Here is a 20,788-nt window from a genome sequence, read left to right as displayed (position 1 = left end):
ACATGTACTCCAGTAACCACCGTTGAAAGAAAGAGTAACATCGAAGAATCCGTGTCTTCAGAAAGCATTACATCAGAGTTACTTCAGAATGCGCAATTAAACGATGAAGAGAAGAATGCTGCCGATCGCGTCGTTAAAGATCTTCAAGTTGTTTTCTCCCGCTCGTATTCTGACGTGGGTCGAACTAGTTTGATACAACATAGAATAAATAGATACCGGTGATCATCCCCCGATCAAGCAACATCCAAGACGTCTACCGTTTGCTAAACAGGAAGAGGTGCGAACACTGTTAAAAGATATGGAAGAAGGTGATGTCATCGAGCCTTCAGTAAGTCCATGGGCATCTCCCATCGTCCTAGTCAGAAAGTAAGACGGCTCAACAAGATTTTGCGTCGACTATCGCCGGTTGAATGAGGTTACGAAGAAAGACAGTTACCCTCTTCCTAGAATTGACGACATTCTAGACACTCTTTCTGGAAGCAAGTGGTTCTCAACACTTGATTTAAAGAGTGGGTATTGGCAGGTAGAAATACAGCCTGAAGACCGAGAAAAGACGGCATTTACTACGGGACAAGGGCTTTGGCAATTCAAGGTGATGCCGTTTGGACTGTGTAATGCGCCGGCAACATTCGAACGTCTTATGGAAACTGTTTTGAAAGGCCTTTCCTACGAAGCCTGCCTCATATACCTGGACGACATCATCATCGTCGGAAAGAGTTTTGAAGAACATTTAGAAAATCTTAGGAAGGTGCTTCAGAAACTGAAAGAAGCCAATCTGAAGCTGAACCCCGCTAAATGCAAATTGTTCCGAAAGGAAGTGACTTACCTGGGACATGTCATCTCTGCAGAAGGTGTGCGCACGGATCCTGAAAAGGTATCAGCGGTTAAATCCTGGACACGTCCCGAAAATGTCCATCAGCTGAGAAGCTTCCTAGGGCTTTGCACCTACTATAGGAGATTCGTGAAGGACTTTTCTTCCATCGCAAGACCCCTTCACAAGCTGACAGAGAGCAACCAAAAGTTCTTGTGGACAAAAGAATGCGAGGATGCATTTAACAACTTAAAGGAGGCTTTAACATCTGATCCAATCCTGACATATCCTCAGCTCAACCGACTATTTATTCTCGACACCGACGCGAGCAATGAAAGTGTCGGTGCTGTTTTGTCCCAAGAAATAGACGGCCAAGAACGTGTAGTGGCATACTGGAGCAAGTGCCTGTCTAAACCGGAGAGGAATTATTGTGTCACCAGGAAAGAGTTGCTCGCCATAGTCAAAGCTGTAGAACAGTTCCATCACTATCTATACGGCAGAAAATTCCTGCTCCGCACCGATCATGCATCATTGACCTGGCTTTTAAATTTCAAGAATCCTGAGGGTCAAATAGCCAGGTGAATACAGAGACTCCAAGAATATGACATCACTATCCGTCATCGTAAGGGATCATCACACGGAAACGCCGACGCCCTGTCTAGAAGACCTTGCCAAGAAAGCTGCCGATATTGTTCCAGGGTGGAAGCGAAATACGAGCTGCTGACTCCGGTCGCAAGACAAATTACAACATCAACATCGGCTGATCGAGAACCGTGGAGTGATGATGAAGTCAGGAAAGACCAGCTGGAAGACCGCGACATTAAACCCATAATTGATTTAATGGAGTCATCAAACAGAAAACCTACCTGGCAGGACATTTCTATCTGTAGTCCTACAACCAAACAATATTGGGCACTCTGGGATTCACTTCACATTCGAAACGGCGTCTTATACCGGAAATTCGAATCGGATGATGGGAAGACGTTCCGATGGCAACTTATACTTCCTGGATCCCGCATTCCTGATGTCCTTAAAGAGTTACATAGCACCCCTACTGGAGGTCACTTTGGAATAATGAAGACCTTGCAGAGAGTTCGTGAGCGCTTTTACTGGAATAATGCAAAGGATGACGTGCAAAAGTGGTGCCGATCTTGCGATGCCTGTGCAGGTTGGAAAGGACCGAGGAGACGCAGCCGAGGCAAGCTGCAACGTTACAACGTAGGGGCGCCTTTTGAACTTATCGCCTTTGACATCCTGGGACCTCTGACACGAACTGCTGATGGCAACAAATACATACTCGTTGTCATTGATTACTTCACCAAGTGGCCTGAAGCTTATCCTATTCCTGATCAAGAGGCTGTCACAGTAACTGAGGTAATTATACAGCACTGGATTTCCAGGTTCGGAGTGCCTCTTCAGTTACATTCCGATCAGGGAAGGAATTTTGCCTCGGCAGTAATCAAAGAACTATGCAAACTACTCGGCATTGACAAAACCCAAACGACGCCATTGCATCCCCAGTCGGATGGCATGGTAGAGAGGTTCAATCGAACCATCCTTAATAACCTCTCATTAGTGGTTTCCAGAAACCAACAGGACTGGGACAAGAAATTACCACTCTTTTTACTGGCTTACCGCAGTGCTGTCCACGAGACTACCGGCTATTCTCCATCACAGATGCTCTTGATCGTGACCTTCGTCTGCCTTGTGATCTATTGTTTGACCGCCCTCCGGATGCTCCTTCATCGTCTGAGGAATATATTCAAGATCTCCAGGCCCGGTTTGAAGTAATGCACAACTTTGCACGAGAGCGAGTCAACTTGGTGACGGAGAAGATGAAGACCCGCTACGACACAAGAGCTACTGAACATCAGTTCCACGAAGGAGACAAGGTGTGATTGTGGAATCCGACTCGACGGAAAGGACTTTGTCCGAAATTACAGTCACCTTGGGATGGCCCGTATACAGTCCTAAAAAGACTGAATGACGTCGTGGTTCGGATTCGAGAGTCTTCGAACTCTAAACCTAAAGTTGTTCATTACGACAGGTTAGCTCATTACTATGGCCATAGTACGTAATGTAAATAATTGTAAATAGTATCAGACCATGGTCCTTTTTGTTTATAAATGTGTATTTGATTTGATTTGTATTTAGTATTTGATTTGTATTTAGTATTTGTTTTGTATTTAGTATTTGATAGCATTTGATTTGTTTAAGTTAGTTATTGCATTTATTGTTTATATTGTTTGATATTGTAATGTAATGTTTATGCCTCAGTTGCATTTATGCCACAGTTGTAAGTTTAGCTTCCTGTCCAGGGATTGTACTGCCCGGGACGTGCAGTCCTTGGGAAGGGGGCAGTGTTACGAATTTGGTATTTAAAAAGCTAATGTTAGTTCAATTATAAATTAAATGGTTTTATTTCTCGCGCAGTGCAGCGCGTGACGAATATTAAAAGAAAGCTAAGCCGTAAAATTGAAAATACAAGAGCGCGTGCATTAAATAAATAAATATCTCTTTTTGATTTCGAGAAAGTACTGGAAAATTCTAGCGCGTGATTTTAAAATCTTATAAAAGGAGGAAAACATCTCAGTTTGTAGTAGTTGCTTAGTTTGTTGTTGTTTAGAAAACTACTGTTGTTGATTGTAGCGAATTCGCGGATTAGCGTTCTTTAGCTGTTTTGAATTACGTTCTATTGGACATTTGAGTAGTTAAAAGAAAACTACTGTGAGATATTGTAATACTGCATGATAATTTGAGAAAATTTAAGCATTTTTGTTGTGATAATAATAAATTTTTGTTCATTTTTCATCGGACTTGTGCATTCATTTCATAACGAACCCGTACGCACGCAACAGTATCGATAGTAAACCATAGAGCATAGTGCAGAACGAATGAGTAGTAGCAAGTAGTGCTCCTAAAATCCAGGCTGGCGCATCAAGCGATGCCGGGATATGAGCCAAAGAAAGTCTTGTATGAGCACTCACTTAACGCAACCAGTCTTGTATCCCAGTATCCTTCGCACTGGTTTAGCGCAACTGCGGGAGGGGGAAAAGTAATTGCTGCGTCAGCTCGGTTTTTCGGAGCCATAGTAGCAAGTACCTGGAGTACGGAAAAAAAAGCGTGATTCGTTTACTTATAAAAGCGTGGTTTGGCAACACCGAGTGAGTGGGGTCGAAGGTCACATTTCATTACCACTTATCACGAGTATAGCACGTTGCACAGTATTTTGTCTTTCATCTTCGATAACGTTGATGAAACATCACCGGGAAAAAGATGGAAATAGAGAAGCGGGCCGTTATTATTTTAATCCTAGTATTTGGTGCACACAGGATTTGGCTACTTTTGGCGACTTTATGATGAGCAGTGAAAACGGGACATATACGATGAGTAGTTAACGGGTCATTCAAAGAAAATATATAGGTAAACATAGTATATATACTATGTATGTATATACATATATTATGTGTATAGTATATATATAGACGTTCTTTGGATCATTTTTGGTGTTGGCGATAATTTTCAAAGTCATGCCAAGGCTGCACCGTATACTAAGATTTTACTCCGTTATTTTGAAGTGGACGAGAAAGCGGTGAGAAATTGGCGCAAACAAAGGATGTGTTTAAAAAGCATGGGAATATTGCCGTATTAAAAAAACATAATTTCGGACGTATAGTCTGCGGACTACCCGGTGGTGCAGACTATCTGACGATTTTTGAAATTTTTTTTATATAAAATCGTGTCTGCAGACTATACGATGGTGCGGACTATACGTGCGAAATTACGGTAATTTAAAGTCAGAAATAGTTTTTGGAACAATTTCATTACCTTTGACCTTTCAGTGTTAGCAATAGTACTTGCATTTTGGAAATTTACGACAGTAAATAAAATTTTTAGTTTTAAAAAGATCTTTCACTGATTGTAAATGCCCATTTTTTTCAGTTACTTGCATATTAAAGTGCTTATAAACTTAGCAATGTTCAGAAAATAATTTCATGCAAACTTAGAAGCTACCGCCTTAACTGTATGCTGCTATACATTAAATTTAGTAAGATTTCGTATTTTGCACATCAGCTGTAAAATGTACAATTCCAAAATAAAATTTTCTTTCTGAATTATGAATTCAAACATGACAATACATATTATATTTTATTCCTATATCCCAATTAAATAAACACATTACGAAAATGTGCATTTAAATATAGTATTTACTATAAAGTAAGTGGATTTAAGTGGATTAATGCTATTTTTTATTTATTTAAATTATTATTTTTTGAAGTATATCAGGAACAAATACCAAAAATCACCTACTCAAACTGGTCGTCAATTATATTCCAAATTTCCTATTTTTGATATGTGAATAAATAATGAGCTTTTTAAAACAAAAACACACAATTTGGCTGAAATATAGAAACTACACATTATTATATACTACATGAATAACTTTATGAAATACAATACCCTATATAAGGCTCTGATATGGGAAATTTAACTTATGAAACTTTTTGAGATAATATAAATTTTTAAAAAAAGTTAGCTTGTAAAACCATGGAAATCTTTATAGATATATAAAGAATGTGATATTTACTTTTAAAAAATTAATACATAAAACAGTGTAAATAAAATACAAACTACAAATTAAAAATACATGCTTTTATTTTAACAAATACAGGGTTTAAATAAAACTGACTGTTTCACAGAAAAGAAAAAAAGCTTTTATGAATAGAAAGTAAAAACTAGTAAAGATATAATGATGAAAGCCTCATTCAAACCTGCAAAAGTTCACTCAGATATAGTTTTGATGTGTTTTTTTTTTTTTTTTTGACAAACTATATACATATACTGTTTAAATGCAATAAAAAGTTAAGGCCTGTTTTCAAGATTTTTTTTTTTAATTGAACTCCTACTAAAAATCTTAATACACACTTAATCCTCATTATAAATTAAAGAAAATTCTATAGTTATGATATATTTATGTTGCTAAAAATAGTTTTAAAGGAAAAGGTTTTTAAAAAATCTTAAATTAAACAAATACAGTCAAAAGTCGTTAATTCGGACACCCATAATCCGGAATGATCTATAATCCGGACCTCAAAGCTACAAACTTTCTGCGCATGTGTCGCGTTCACGCATGCGCACAGGCGTTTACGAGAGCGCGTAAGACCCTTACGGCTGCGAATATGTTTGTGCGCATGCGCGTTTAAATTGTAACGGAGTTATACGCTAAGCTAAAGTTATCTAATTCAGTTAATGTTGCCAATTGCGTTGTTCCTTAATCTTCGAATTGGATCCGGCTTATTATTTTTTGCAGACTGTCAGAGAAATTTTATAAAAGTAAGCTTGAACGTTCGATTATGTCAAATAGAATTTCCGATATATATTTACTACAAAGCGAAAGTATGTTTTGAAATCCGAAATCTGTTTATCAAATTCACGCTGCTCTGCGGCAGAGGGGGGGGGGCATTATTAGATTATGATAGATTAGAAAGATTATGTCAAATAGAATTTCCGATATATATTTACTAATATGTAATTTGTATCTACAAAGCGAAAGTATGTTTTGAGATCCGAAATCTGTTTATCAATTTCACGCGGCGGATTGGGAGTTGATCTGTCAACACTATCCTTATCTTCAGAGCAGATGTTTTTATTTTATTTGAATTATAATTCCATACTAAGTGTAGTATTTCATTCTGTCTTTGATATGATTTAAATCAAGTTCCTCGTCATTATAATTCGCTTCCGATAGTGAAGAAAGTGACCCAGAGGTTATTGAAAACGAAAACATTTCGATTGACAAATTAGTCGGTATTCTCAACACAGCAATTATAGGACTTGAACAGCGGAACTTTGTAACTAAACAAGAAATTATGTCTGTTTAATAGAATTAAAGAGAAAGTATTATCACATGAAACGAAGCAACTTACATTGAAGGAAATGTTTAATAAAGTAAACAAATAAATATTAAGCTTTTTTTTTTTTTTTTTTTTTTTTTGTAAATTTTGATACCCTTTAGATCATAATTGTTCTTTATTTCATAAATTACGGTTTCATATTTTTAATTTTGTAATTTCTGAATGCCATCTTACCAGATTTAAACTGATGATCTATAATCCGGAAAAATCGATAATCCGGAATCGCCGAAGTCCCGACGAGTCCGGATTAACGACTTTTGACTGTATTACTATGAAAGCAAAAACTCTGCAATCAAATATTGAGGTGATTAATTTATAAATACGTGGCACTTTTAAGTATAGGCAATCTGTTGACATTAACGAGTTAATACCATTTTATTCCTTATACTTATAATGTTTGGTAAGTTCGAATTCACTGCCACTTTATTCCTGCTTTACCAGATCATTCTTATGCATTAGCTTAAATTAAAAAAATTTAGGATTTATTCATGCATTATTAGCTAAGATATACTAGTATATAAATTTTCAGCTCATTTATAGATTTTGAATTAGCTTTTTTTTTTTTTTAGACAAAGTAAACATATCGCACAATCTTATCTCAATAATTTAATAATAATAGCATTTTTCCTTTTTTTTTTATCGCAGGCAGTACTTGTTTATGAAACCAAAACGTGTACGATTTGGCGAAAAAAGGTTAGTGCCAATTGGCACAGCTTTCTATTTCAACGGAGTACGACAGCTTTCTATTTCAACAGAGTACACGGAAAAAGAACATAAAATGCAATTATTTGTAAAAGGTGATTCCAGTAAATAATGTCACAGTATTTATTACATTTTGATGCTATTAATACATGCTGAAAATGTCATATACAGCAGCAATTTTCTTATACAATATGGCTGAAACTTTCCAACCAATTCAACAGAGATAGTAAAATGACACTAATACTGGAAATAAAATAATAAATCACGCAGTTTTAACGTAGCTATGAAATGTTACAGGTCCACCTTTTACAAAACTTTCTTTACATCCATAGGCGCTGCAGCGGATAACCATTTTTTCTTAAATTTTATGTGACCAAGCAGAGCAGGCGTCTTTTTTCCCATAGAAATTAATGTAAAGTATTTCCGGACTTTAGAAATTCGACCAGCAGTCACGTGACACTAATGTTGGAACCGGTTGGAGGTTGCAATAAGCTCTCTACCAGTATATATCTCGTTGGAATTTCATTAGTAGGAGGAGTGAAATGATTTATATGGGAATGAATGTAGCATGATGTGTTGAGCATAGTAATAAAATGTTAAAGTATTAGAAATCTGAAAGCATTGGGAAGAGCAAGACTCATTGTCGGCTTCCTGTCGGCTAACTGTCCGTGTCAGCAAAATGTCCTGCCAGCTAGGTGTCCTGTCAGCTAAGAGTCCTTGTTGTCTAAATGTCCTGTCGCCTAAGTATCTTTGCAGGCTTAATTTGGCTAAGCGTCCGTGTCGGCTAAATGTCTTGCTGGTTAAGTGTCTCGTGGACTAAGTGGTTGTCGGCTAAGTGTCTGCAACCGAGCTACAGCACATGAAGTCGCTTATGCGATTGAGGAAAAAGTAGATGTAATTTTATTGCAAGAGCCATAGCATAGAAACAGCAGTTTCCAGGCTTTCCTCAGCAGTAGGACATTTATGGGTGCATCAATGATGCACTCATAGATGTTCACGATGCCACAGGCTAAGCACCAAGGGCAGCCACCATGTGCTGCAACTCAAACTGGTATCCGCTCATTAAGATTGCAAAATGTGATCATATAGCCAAACTCCTCGAATTAAATCATCTCATAACCATAACCTCAACTTACTCGCCTCCTTCAGAATAGATGCTGCTCTCAATTTGATAGACAGTCTTAATGCAATATGCAGCACCTTTAAAAATCTATGCAAGAGACCACAGTGAACACAGTATATAAGCTGGGGATATGCAATTACCTATGCAAAAGATCTACAACTCGAGGATTACATAGCTGCTGATAATCTGATGCTCATAATATCCTAGCAGCCACACCATCATATATCGCACATAATGGCAGAGGCTGGCCAGATCTTACCATCTCCACACAGCAGAACAGCAACTTCATTCAAGACTGGGCAGTGGATGATCAAAATCTCTCCGATCACGACTACATTAACTTTACATTAAATTGTGTCTCTTCTGCAATCAAATGCTACAGTCTCCCAGGCAGCAAAATTAATATCGCTGGTAATCACATTTGATAAAATCTTTCCACAGTCATGCCAGATCTACAAGCACAACAAGTAAAGCTCTAGATGTATTCACAATGCAACTGTTAAGCACATTATGCAATACAAGTGACAAGTAAAGAAACTATACACTCTAAACTGGTGGACCAAGGACCTTAGTGTGCAGCAAACTAAATGCAAAGCATGCCACCACAAGACTGAAAATTGATAGACATTTGAATATTTTAACTACAACTTTAGAATAACTTAGAAAGGAAAGAGCAGACTGCAAAAGAATGATCATCGATGCAAAGCTTGAGAGATTTCTGCACTAAAAATAGACACACATTCGACATTTTGCACAAGAGTGCTACTAACAAGGTCTACAAGCCTATGGAATTCCATCTTAAAAAATCAGAACAGAAAATAATACAACAAATGGCATGAGAGAAACATTCAACAATACCCTGGATGCAGTCTTCCTGATGGACTATCCTTCAGAAGATACAATGAAGCAACGGTACATTCATGCAAACAATACAGCAGTCAGCACTGTTAAAGATAAAGAACTCACAAAAGAAGAAATACAACAGATCTTCAAGAACCTTCCTTTAAAGAAAGCACCTGGCCTAGACAATATAAATTATGCAATAGTCAAAATTACTTATAAAAGTTTTCCAGTATTTTTCTTAATTTTTCTCAACAAGCTTCTGCATGCCAGTCTTTTCCCCACTGATTTCAAAGTTGGGCAAGTCATATTCTTTCTTAAACACAACAAAGAACCTAGTACCCAGATTCATACTCTCCAATATGACCGCTTTCAGCACTAGGAAAAGTATATGAAGAACTTCTAGTCAACTGCCTGAAGCAGCACCTACATAAACTTCAACACAATCAGTGAATTTCAATATGGCTTTAGACAAAGAAAATCTACTACACGCACTCATGACTATGAAAAACTACAACCTGGAGAACAGGCCCAATCCCTACCACACAGCCATCCTCAGCCTCAATCTTACGAGTGCAATCGATACCTTGTAGTGGCCAGCTATTAAACACCCAGTGGAATGAGCAAGATGGCCCGCAAACATAACATCAAGCCTACATCAGTTACCTCTTGAACCACAAGCAGATTGTCATGTATAACAATGGCATCATACAATGCAAACAGACATGAGGATGCACACAAGGACCACGTGCTGGCCCAATCTTATGGAATCTGACCTTCAATAGCACATTAACTACTATTTGGCCTGAGCACACACAAGTAATAGCTTACGCAAATGATGTTGCTTTCATAGTCCAGGGGAAATCCAAAAATAAGATGATGATATAAGGAACTCAAAACTCAGCAGTTCTATGATCTCCGCAGTGCCTTGAAACTGATTACATTGGAAGGTAAATCCAAGGTCCTTATAATTCCAAAAAAGGGAGTTGAGAGCAATATTAGACCAGGAATCACAATTAACAACAATAGGATTAAAACCATTAAAAAATTAAAGTACCTGGGCCTTACATGGGATAGAAGGCTGGCTGACTTGGATACCCCACATTAAGGAACTCACAACGTACTAGTCACATTGCCCAAATATTCCGAGAGTTTCAAGGAAACAAATGGGGACTAAATTTGCCCATTCAAAAGATGTTCTACTCAAATGTCATTGAAAGAATGGTTACATATGCTACTCTAGTCTGGGCCCAGCTGATGCAAGGGAAGAAAGTAAAACTTCTTCTCAGCATCAAGTGCTCCTTTGCACAAAACATCACAAGGCATTTCGCACAACAGCAACTGCATCGATTAATGTTCTGTCAAGTCACCGTGTTTGTGTTGAACAAGATGCAATAATTTGATGAGTATTTCATCTTTACACTCCCACAAGCCTCTTTGATGAGTGGCATTATCATAACAATTATGAAACACCAACAGTGACACTACGCATTTACTCAGTACTTAAAGGGAAAGGTGTTAACATACATCTGCACCATCATAACACTCCAGCTTATATATACGAATGGGTTATAAAGTAGAAGACAAAGTTGGTAGTGGACTAGTTCTTCAGCATGGAGGAGAAATCTTCATCTATGGAAGCAACAACTAAGAAACAATACCAGCATTTTTTAGACAGAAGCAGTAGCTATTTCCAAAGGCATCCAATACATCCCTTACAGGACATCACCATTCATACACACAATATACTGGTATTTCTGTCAATAATTAATCACCATCACACATCCCCTATAGTTATACAAATTCAGAGAAAATTCAGAAATATAAGGCACAAATCAGATGGCAAATGCAGTGGAATGAACGTGAACAAGGCCGTTACACATACTACTACATCACAAAAGTAGACAACAAATGCAGCATTACTTCCCTGCAATTAACAAGATTTATTATTGAACATGGTCCCTTTCCCGAATATTTTAATAGACATAGCATCAGCAACACCAATCTCTGTGTCTGTGAAGAAATTGGTACTCCACACTATTATCTTACCATCTGCTCACTTATTACATAACACCATCTTAAAACCTCCAGTAACAATACATAAGGCCTCTGCAAGTTCATGGTAAAACAACGTCAGCTGGTGACAAGGATCGCCCAGATTATCAGAAAGCTTGCAAAACCTGGAGCTGATCTATGCCCTGTTATGTAATTAAAAACAATATTGAACTCTTTTGGGGGGCGTGGTAAGTTAATGGGAATGGTACCTAGAGTCAAGATTTGATATTCACTCAGTTTGTTTCTAGCAGTTTAACTCTGAGTGTGACTACAGTATTTGGATGTTGTGCAATACATGTTTATAAATTTCTATATAGTATGTAAAGTATACTATTGTATGTTCTGCTCTAAAGTAATCCGAGCATCTGAAATAATGTAATAATTATGTAAATATGTCCTGAGCCACAATAGCTACAATATCTTGCAATGCTATTTGATGTACCTCTTAATGCTAGATATGCGGGGACAGGAGACAGTACTAACTAACCTTTTGGTAGAACGATGCTGTCTCTATCTCTTATCAACTGTCCAGCATGTTATCATATTGCACAACCTGTCTGGCTGTGAGAGGGGACCACACTCTATATTAAATTGATTTTCAGGTTTGATATCACAACATGGACTTTAGACACCCTACACTATCAGCTTTACTGATAATTATGGATAATTATGTGTATGTAAAATGACTTTTGTATAGTACATGTCTTTCTCTGTTATAAATGTATACTCATGCCAAATTTCATTAAAACCTGTCCATTAGTTTTTAGAAATTCTACATAATGTGCAAAGTCTCTCAATTTTGCATGAATGTGGATGCATACATGCACACATACATACATATAACATGCAAATATACTTACATTTCTGAATATGATCCCGATAACAGGAAAGTATATCCACATGGGTTATACAGACAAATTTTTTATATACTAAAAACCTTTTAGTCAATTGATCACTCAGCAAGAAACACTGCTCCATTTTAAGTACGAAATTTTTAATTGCCATAGTAAACTAAATTTCTTAAAGCCTTTTCTAATGTGGTGAACGCATAGAAATTATATGCCCCAGCTCCCCAAGAAAGGCGAAGACAGTTGATCAGTTGACATCTTACTAGTTGATGATTCTTAGCAATCAACTCATGGGGTAACTAGTCTAGGGTGCTATAATAAATTTTGGGAGAATAATTAAATGAAATAAAACCAAAAAATAAAAAAGTCTCCATTATACAGTGGTGTTATGTTTTACGGACAATGGCACTCCTTTTACAAAAAATAATTTCATAAAATACATAAGGAAAAATTAGCAAGCAGAGAGACACAAATAATAAATAAATATAAAATTTCAAGAAAAAATGATGTAACAAACTTTACCCTCATCGAAAATGCTTTATCTTTATATACATCATTAATCCATCTTAGAATCTGTCTAAAATTAGGATTATTTGCACGTACAGGGAATAAGCCAAGAAGGTGCATAACCAGGCACTTCTTATCTTGGGCATACACATCTCTAATACAAAAACAAGAAAAGAAAAAGCTGAGGGAAAAAATAATAAGAAAATAAACAAACAGATATTAATATAAAATACATTACCATGCAAAACTTAATGGATTGTTTCTACATACTCTCACATGACCTGTTAACTATAATTTCCACTATTTGTATATGAAATTACTTTTCTATTAAACTGGGTATTGTGGTAATTGCTAACTGGGTCATTGTGGTAATTGCTACATACTCCTTTCATGACTGTCTGTGTCAAAATTATGTCTGTGCTTAAACTTTGCCAGCCAGTGTAATTTGTTTTTATTTGAAAATAAATTATACTTATTTTACATCAAATTTTATATGACAACAAAGAGAAAATGATGCAAAATTTCCATTCTTGCAAGAGCATACATTTAAAAGATTCCAGAGATGAAAAAAATGTATAAAATATTTTTATTTTAATTTGATTAATTTTCACATTAAAAACACAGAGCTGCTGTAAATATGTGTATTGTCTATAGGCAAATGTTGAATTTGCTACAATTCAACTCATTCATGCTACAATTCCAGTTTTATACAGTCAAAAGTCGTTAATCCGGACTCGTCGGGACTTCGGCGATTCCGGATTATAGATCATCAGTTTAAATCTGGTAAGATGGCATGCAGAAATTACAAAATTAAAAATATGAAACCGTAATTTATGAAATAAAGAACAATTATGATCTAAAGGGTATCAAAATTTACAAAAAGAAAAAGCTTAATATTTATTTGTTTACTTTATTAAACATTTCCTTCAATGTAAGTTGCTTCGTTTCATGTGATAATACTTTCTCTTTAATTCTATTAAACAGACATAATTTCTTGTTTAGTTACAAAGTTCCGCTGTTCAAGTCCTATAATTGCTGTGTTGAGAATACTGACTAATTTGTCAATCGAAATGTTTTCGTTTTCAATAACCTCTGGGTCACTTTCTTCACTATCGGAAGCGAATTATAATGACGAGGAACTTGATTTAAATCATATCAAAGACAGAATGAAATACTACACTTAGTATGGAATTATAAACCAAATAAAATAAAAACATCTGCCCTGAAGATAAGGATAGTGTTGACAGATCAACTCCCAATCCGCCGCGTGAAATTGATAAACAGATTTCGGATCTCAAAACATACTTTCGCTTTGTAGATACAAATTACATATTAGTAAATATATATCGGAAATTCTATTTGACATAATCTTTCTAATCTGTCATTATCTAATAATGACGTTTCTGCCCCCCCCTCTGCCGCAGAGCAGCGTGAAATTGATAAACAGATTTCGGATTTCAAAACATACTTTCGCTTTGTAGTAAATATATATCGGAAATTCTATTTGACATAATCGAACGTTCAAGCTTACTTTTATAAAATTGCTCTGACAGTCTGCAAAAAATAATAAGCCGGATCCAATTCGAAGATTAAGGAACAACGCAATCGTCAACATTAACTGAATTAGATAACTTTAGCTTAGCGTATAACTCCGTTACAATTTAAACGCGCATGCGCAGAAAGTTTGTAGCTTTGAGGTCCGGATTATAGATCATTCCGGATTATGGGTGTCCGAATTAACGACTTTTGACTGTATAAGAAAAACCCTATATTCTTGGAATTAAAAAAGAGAGAGGGGGGAGTTAAGGCCTTTTATATCACATGACCTTATATGTATAGCAAGAATGGCCAAACTTCATGTCAGCAAGAGCTGCATGTTGAAATTCAAGAAAGTTCAAGAGCTGCAACTAGATTTTCCAAAGCCACAAGTCATATATATACATCATTTTGAAACTGTGTTTGGCAGACCCTTTTTATAAAGCATCTAAAAGTATTCATCTATCCATTCTTATAGCATCCACAAACAAATCTAACATTTAAAGATTTTCTTTACAAAAGTGTTTGATAGAATCAGTGCTTTTTTTTTTTTTTTTTTTTTTTTTTTTTTTTTTTTTTTAGGTTTTTTTTTTTAGGTTTTTTTGAATAAAATTATTAAGTTTCTTAACTAACAAGAAATGAAATAATTACATATGGACCTTGATCAATTTAAAATTACTAAAAACTTTGTGAAATTAAATTAATTTCTTTTGAATAGAGTAGTATATATCTATGTATTTGTATTGAGTAGTATATATATTATTTGCAGAAGAGCCAGCAAAAGCCGCAGGCGGTTTGTAAGCTGTGCTATGGCCACCGGATATATAAGCTATATATATAAAGTATTCTATTTTGTAAGTAGGTTATAAATTATATATTACATAATAAGTGCTTAAGATTGCATGATATACAAATAGTAGTCAATAAATAAGTTAAAAATAACTACAAAAACAAAAATGCACAGAATTACTTATGAAGCAGCTGGTTTTTATTTTGCTACATATACTTATTTCAGTGATTTAAAACTACTTCATACTAATACTATATATTACATTATATATATTTTAAACAGGCCAAAATACTACATAAAAGTCCCTGAGTTGCTGCAGTAGTTACACATCTTCCTCCTGCCACTTTAATTCATTTTGGCCTGTGTTAAAGCGGTGTCCCCCAAAACAACCAGCTTTCTTTAAATGATGTACTAAAGCATCATCAAAACATTCAAGGCTTATTACAAGTGCTGCTCATTTCAATAATGCAAAACAATTAAATATTTAATAAAGATTTAAGTACATAATTTAGTGTTTTAGATGTCTTAAGATTTGCTGGAGAATCTTGGAATGAAATTTCCAAAAACCTTGAATGATGTCTGAAAGAAAATTTATCCATTCTTTTTCAAAAACGAGGTGAAAACAATGCCAGAAACTGGTCAACTTAATCGTGTAACACAAGAAGACGACAATAGATTTGGAAGTTTACAGTGAAGACTTCAGCTAGCTTTTGGACTCGCACAAAAAATTTCATCGATTCATTGGTTGAGTTTGTTAAATTTTACAAAGCCTTTGGCATCAAAATAACTCTGTTTCATATAACATATTTATATCAATACTCTTTTACATCAACATGTATGAAAATTACATTATTCTTTTCTAAACAATTTGTTTTAGCCTTTATTCCTATTTAAATGAAAATCATATGCAAAGTTAGGTCCCAATTTACAAGCTTTTCCACTTATTTCATAAGTTCGGTATCACCTCATTAATTTTTCCTGCTCGTGTACATAACTAGTAATGTATGTTCAAATGGTAATAAAAATAATTTTTGTACTTTATTGCAATCAATAACGTTTATTTCAAGATTTCAAAACAGACAATCAGATCATGAATGCAAATTTATTATTTTACATCACCAAATCTTACGTGATTAAGATTAGATTAACATTAGGTTAAGATGTTACAATCACCTCAAACCAGTGGCATAGTGAAGAAGGCAAGGATGTCTATTATGGCCTGTGTGCCTCTTTGACAGGGGTGCTAAATGGTCCCCATGACAAACAAAATTTCCCGAAAATTTAAATTTTTTACTTTGATCGATTTCTAGGAAATACATTTTAAATTATAACTATTGTAATATACAGTAATTGTCTCATTTCTTGATTCGTCTGATAAAATGTAATAAATAATGTTTGCAGTAAATCAAGCATATAAGTTTGTCATTTTAAAATGATAACAAACAATACACTACAGTCTTTTATTATATTACATGCCCTTCGACCTTGAACTATTTTTAATTTGGCGGCTGAACTACTGTAACTATATAGATATCTTTATTATGCATTTTACTTTTTAACATCTAATTGATGATTCTATAATTCAGTGAAAAGTGTATAAGTAAAATTGTTAACATAATAAAATAATTGAAGAGATAAAACAAAATTCAAATTTTATTACTATAATATTTGCAGTTTGAATTAAAGTGAGTTTTTTATTTATTGTTGTTTATTTTTATTTTATTTTATTTTATTTTATTTTTTTGCTGTGTTGTTCAAAAGTAATATCTTATTTAATATAATAGAAATTTATTTTTATTTAGACCATGTCAACGGCAGGATAAAAAACTTAACAGTTCTCAGAATTGGAAAATAAAAAAACAGCAAGGAAAAAAAAAAAAAAGAAAGAAAGAAAGAAACTCAGAACTCCAGAATAATAATCGAATCATATTTAGTATATTTAGATGTTGGGCTTTCCGCAGAAAATGAAATTTCTGGCATTTTGAAAGCGTTCTTGATCGTCTGCAACAGGAAATAAGCACAAGATTTACACAACTAAGTGATCTTAATTCCAAATCTGAACTTTTACTTAATGTTGAGAGTCTATTAAATTAGTATAATATTAAATTAAATTTATTTATTAAATTAGTATAATATTATTTATCTTGAAAAGAATTGTAAGAATTTGGGTGAATTTTATAATAGAGATTTTAATGGAACAGAGCTCTACGTCGAAATATGTGACTGAAAGATATCATTCCACAGCAGAAAAAAAAATTTAGCCTAAAAATCTATTAGAGCTTCTTACCTTATAATCTCAAATGGAGAAAATATTTTTCCAAACCTGAGAATCACACATGAAATACTCCTTACTATTTCAGTACCAACTGTTAGCTATGAACATTTGTTCAACAAATTAAAATTAATTTCGACATATCTACAATCAATGATTGGACAAGATCGACTAGTGACCTGGCATTTTTAAGAGTGGAACGATAATAATTTGAAATTATCAACTTTGATGAAGTATAATTCATAAGTTTACTTCATCAAAAGCAAGAATAATGTACACATAATAATTAATTCTATAAATATATTACAGTATTATATTAGTATTAAAAATATCCACTTGTATATATTATTTTTTTGATTGTTTAAAAACTGTGTTTTTGAAAACAATTACAGAAATATGTTTTCAACTAATTCTAGATGACTGTATGCCTGCTTTTTCCACTGATACACATTTTCGAATCCAATTCTATTTTTTAAATAGATTTTTTGTCTCAAATTTAAAACCTAACCTGAGCTTGAGTCTCTATTTATCGCAAAAAATAGTATAGTATTTAGTACAAGCGTAGTTAGGTAATGACTATTTGTAATATAGAGTACTTTAAGGTAGGCACTGCATTCTATTATTATTATTACAAGTATATTTCATTTATTATGTTACTCTATGATTTTCCAGGGGGGAGTATGTCAAAGAGGTATTGTGGCTTTGGCGTTTGTTATACTCACTACATTACTGTCTCAAACTGCAGCATCAGCAACAAAAAAAGCTGCATTAAATTTAAAAGAAAACCAAGTAGTCAGACTTCATTGTTTGTATACCTTAATAAGCACCGAATGTTTTTTAAAATTACTAAATAAAATTTCAAACGTACAGATTTAGTAATGTTTATTTATCAGCTCTCAAGTCCACAGCAGACAGTTATATGATGTTACGAAATGTCCAGGTGCGGTAAGACAACTTCCCCGCAAAGCAGGTTTAGGGTTGCCATAAATGGCAAGGGAAGGCAGGATTGTCACATTTGGTGATATGCCATGGATGGATGGAGAACCTTCTGGAATGAATTCTTACCGATTTAGCCCAGAATATTCTCAAACACAAGCCAAAAGCTATATACCCTGCTGGTCCGCAGTCAGTTAGAGAGTGCAAGTGTGTGTGCCTCGTCTAGTGAGCTGATAGTCAGTCATTGAGCGAGTGTCTCGAATTAGTCAGTCCGTGCAGAGTAAATCGAGTTGACAGCCGGGCAGCAAGTGCTGAGTGGATCGAAGAGTCTCTTAATGTATCGTGGTTAGTAAAATGTCGAGAGAGTGTGTTAAGCTCCGAAGAGTCAGGAGCTGTGCTCTGTGTGTCATTGAGTGCATCGCGAGTTGTAGTGTGGAGAGCCTCGAGAGTACATGGAGTTCCGAGAACGACCAAGCAGAGTCAGGAGCTGTACTCTGGTGCTTTGCAGTGAAGCTGTCTCCACCGTTATATCCTGAAGGCTGAGTCGCTGATTGTTCCAGCAAGTGTATATTAGATCTTTGACAACAGTAAAATGTGACTTGTCTATGAGCTGTCCTGATTAATATTGGCTAAATAAAGTGTATTTCGATACTTCATCAAGTGTCGTCGTTATTCACTCCAAATCTGCAAACCTCTTGTGAACATGAAGGAAGAAATTAATTTAACAATAATTAAGTCATGATTCAGGAAATAGCAAGATGGCTGCTTTCCTTTACATATTTCAAATTGTTTTAGGAAAGGAAGTGATTAACTAAAGGTAAGCACCAAAACCATCAAGATTTCTGACTTCAACAGATAAATATTTTAGTAAGCAATAAATAGATTTGATATTACTAAACAAAACTTAATTGTTTTGTGGGGGAAAGGAGGTTCATTTATACAATCTATTTTTTACATTTTCAGGTAATATTTAGTTACAGTACTTATGAAGAAAAGAGAGATTTATTTTTAAACTATAGTCATAGCTGCCAATCTTGAAATCTGAAAAACCAAAAGGCTTTCACACGCTGCACGGTGATGTCATTTCAAAGGAGCTCCCAGCTAAAATTCACTTTAAAATAGTGCATTTCAAGTTATTAAACTATTTGTAATACAATTCTGTTGCAAAATACATTAATATGTAATTAAATATTCTAAACTGCTCTTTGGCTAATTTTATTTTGCAATTATTTTACACTTTTATGCAAAGAAAATTCCTAATAGGGAAGAAAAGCTTTTATTTATCAAAGTACTTTTACACATGTTGAAAATAAAATTAATAATTAATATACATATTATGTATCAGGATAAAGTTAATAATGCATGATAAGTAAAATAAACAGAAATATAAACTTATTAAACATTGACTGAAGCTTAATATAAATCTAGAAATGTCTGCAGTAGATTAAGACAACTCAGATAAAATGAAGTTTAATAAGAAAAAGGTCATTAAAATGTGATAAAAATACAGTTCTGATGAAATAAAGTTTAAGCAAGAAAAAATATTTTGAAGACCACTGCACAATTTAAGTTTCATTCATTGACAACAAATTTTACTTAATGCTGGAAAATATTTTCCTTTGTGAAGGCTAAAAATTAAAAACTGAGAGACTTTGCAATCTACTAGGAAATTTGATGAGTCCCCTGGGGGGGGGGTAGATACAAGGAGTTTTCCTGTGAAACCAGGACAGTCAGCAGCTATGTACAGTGTATTTTTAGCACATATTCAGAATTTAGCTTTGTAATTAATTGATAGCTTTATTAATATAAACATATTAAATGACAACTTCACTTTATTAATTTCTTTAAAGGACTCCAAAAGCTTTGAAAAAGATAAATTTATCATGCAATTCAATTATTGCCATGATAAATAGCAAACATCTTTAACCCCTTCGCGCCCTTCGCCGTTCGTTGCTGTCACGTATACGTGCCAGCAACGAATGCACTTACCTACCGGCCGACACGCAGGTGTGCCAGAGGATTGTTCCATTCTCTACCGACTGTCACGTATTTGTGCCAGTACTTTGGAACGTTTTTCAAACTATAATTTCTGCCACAAGATGGCACTGTATGTCCATATGGTTTCAGATACATGTAAATTAGACCTTCTACTCGAAATGAGAGAAGCATGACTCACATACACGTGTTTTTGATTATATAAACAAACGGGGAAATAAATGTTTCCGAATGGCGTGATTTATGACGTCTCTTTAAATCGCACTTTATTCGCACGTGGTAGTTGTTTACTGTAAGTAGAGAAATTTTATTTGCTCTAAAGCGTTGGGTATTTCGGTTTACAGTTCAGTTTTTAGAAAATAATTAGATCTTGTTAGACGTGAATTCTTTGTTTTTACCGTTGCAATGTCGAAGCGTCGAAAATGTTTAACAGAGCATGAAATAGCAGAAATGATGCA

At 34.7% G+C, this 20,788-nt stretch overlaps 1 protein-coding gene across 4 annotated transcripts in view; it reads right to left on the bottom strand.

Moving 5' to 3' along the window:
- The window catches only part of LOC118201739 (SMC5-SMC6 complex localization factor protein 1-like), a 109,623-nt gene that overhangs the window by 44,999 nt on the left and 43,836 nt on the right, over positions 1-20,788 (bottom strand). For all 4 annotated transcript variants that reach the window (XM_085813412.1, XM_085813413.1, XM_085813415.1 and 1 more), the window contains exon 5: positions 12,817-12,955. In XM_085813412.1, the coding sequence (XP_085669538.1) occupies positions 12,817-12,955 (139 nt within the window). The remainder of the gene's footprint in view (positions 1-12,816; positions 12,956-20,788) is intronic.

Source organism: Stegodyphus dumicola, chromosome 3 (genome assembly GCF_044657685.1).
Source record: "Stegodyphus dumicola isolate Sdum_Otavi_A_Nest chromosome 3, ASM4465768v1".
NCBI lineage: Eukaryota > Metazoa > Arthropoda > Arachnida > Araneae > Eresidae > Stegodyphus > Stegodyphus dumicola.
The sequence above is the reverse complement of the archived record's forward strand: the minus strand, read 5'-3'. Positions and strand labels throughout refer to the sequence as shown.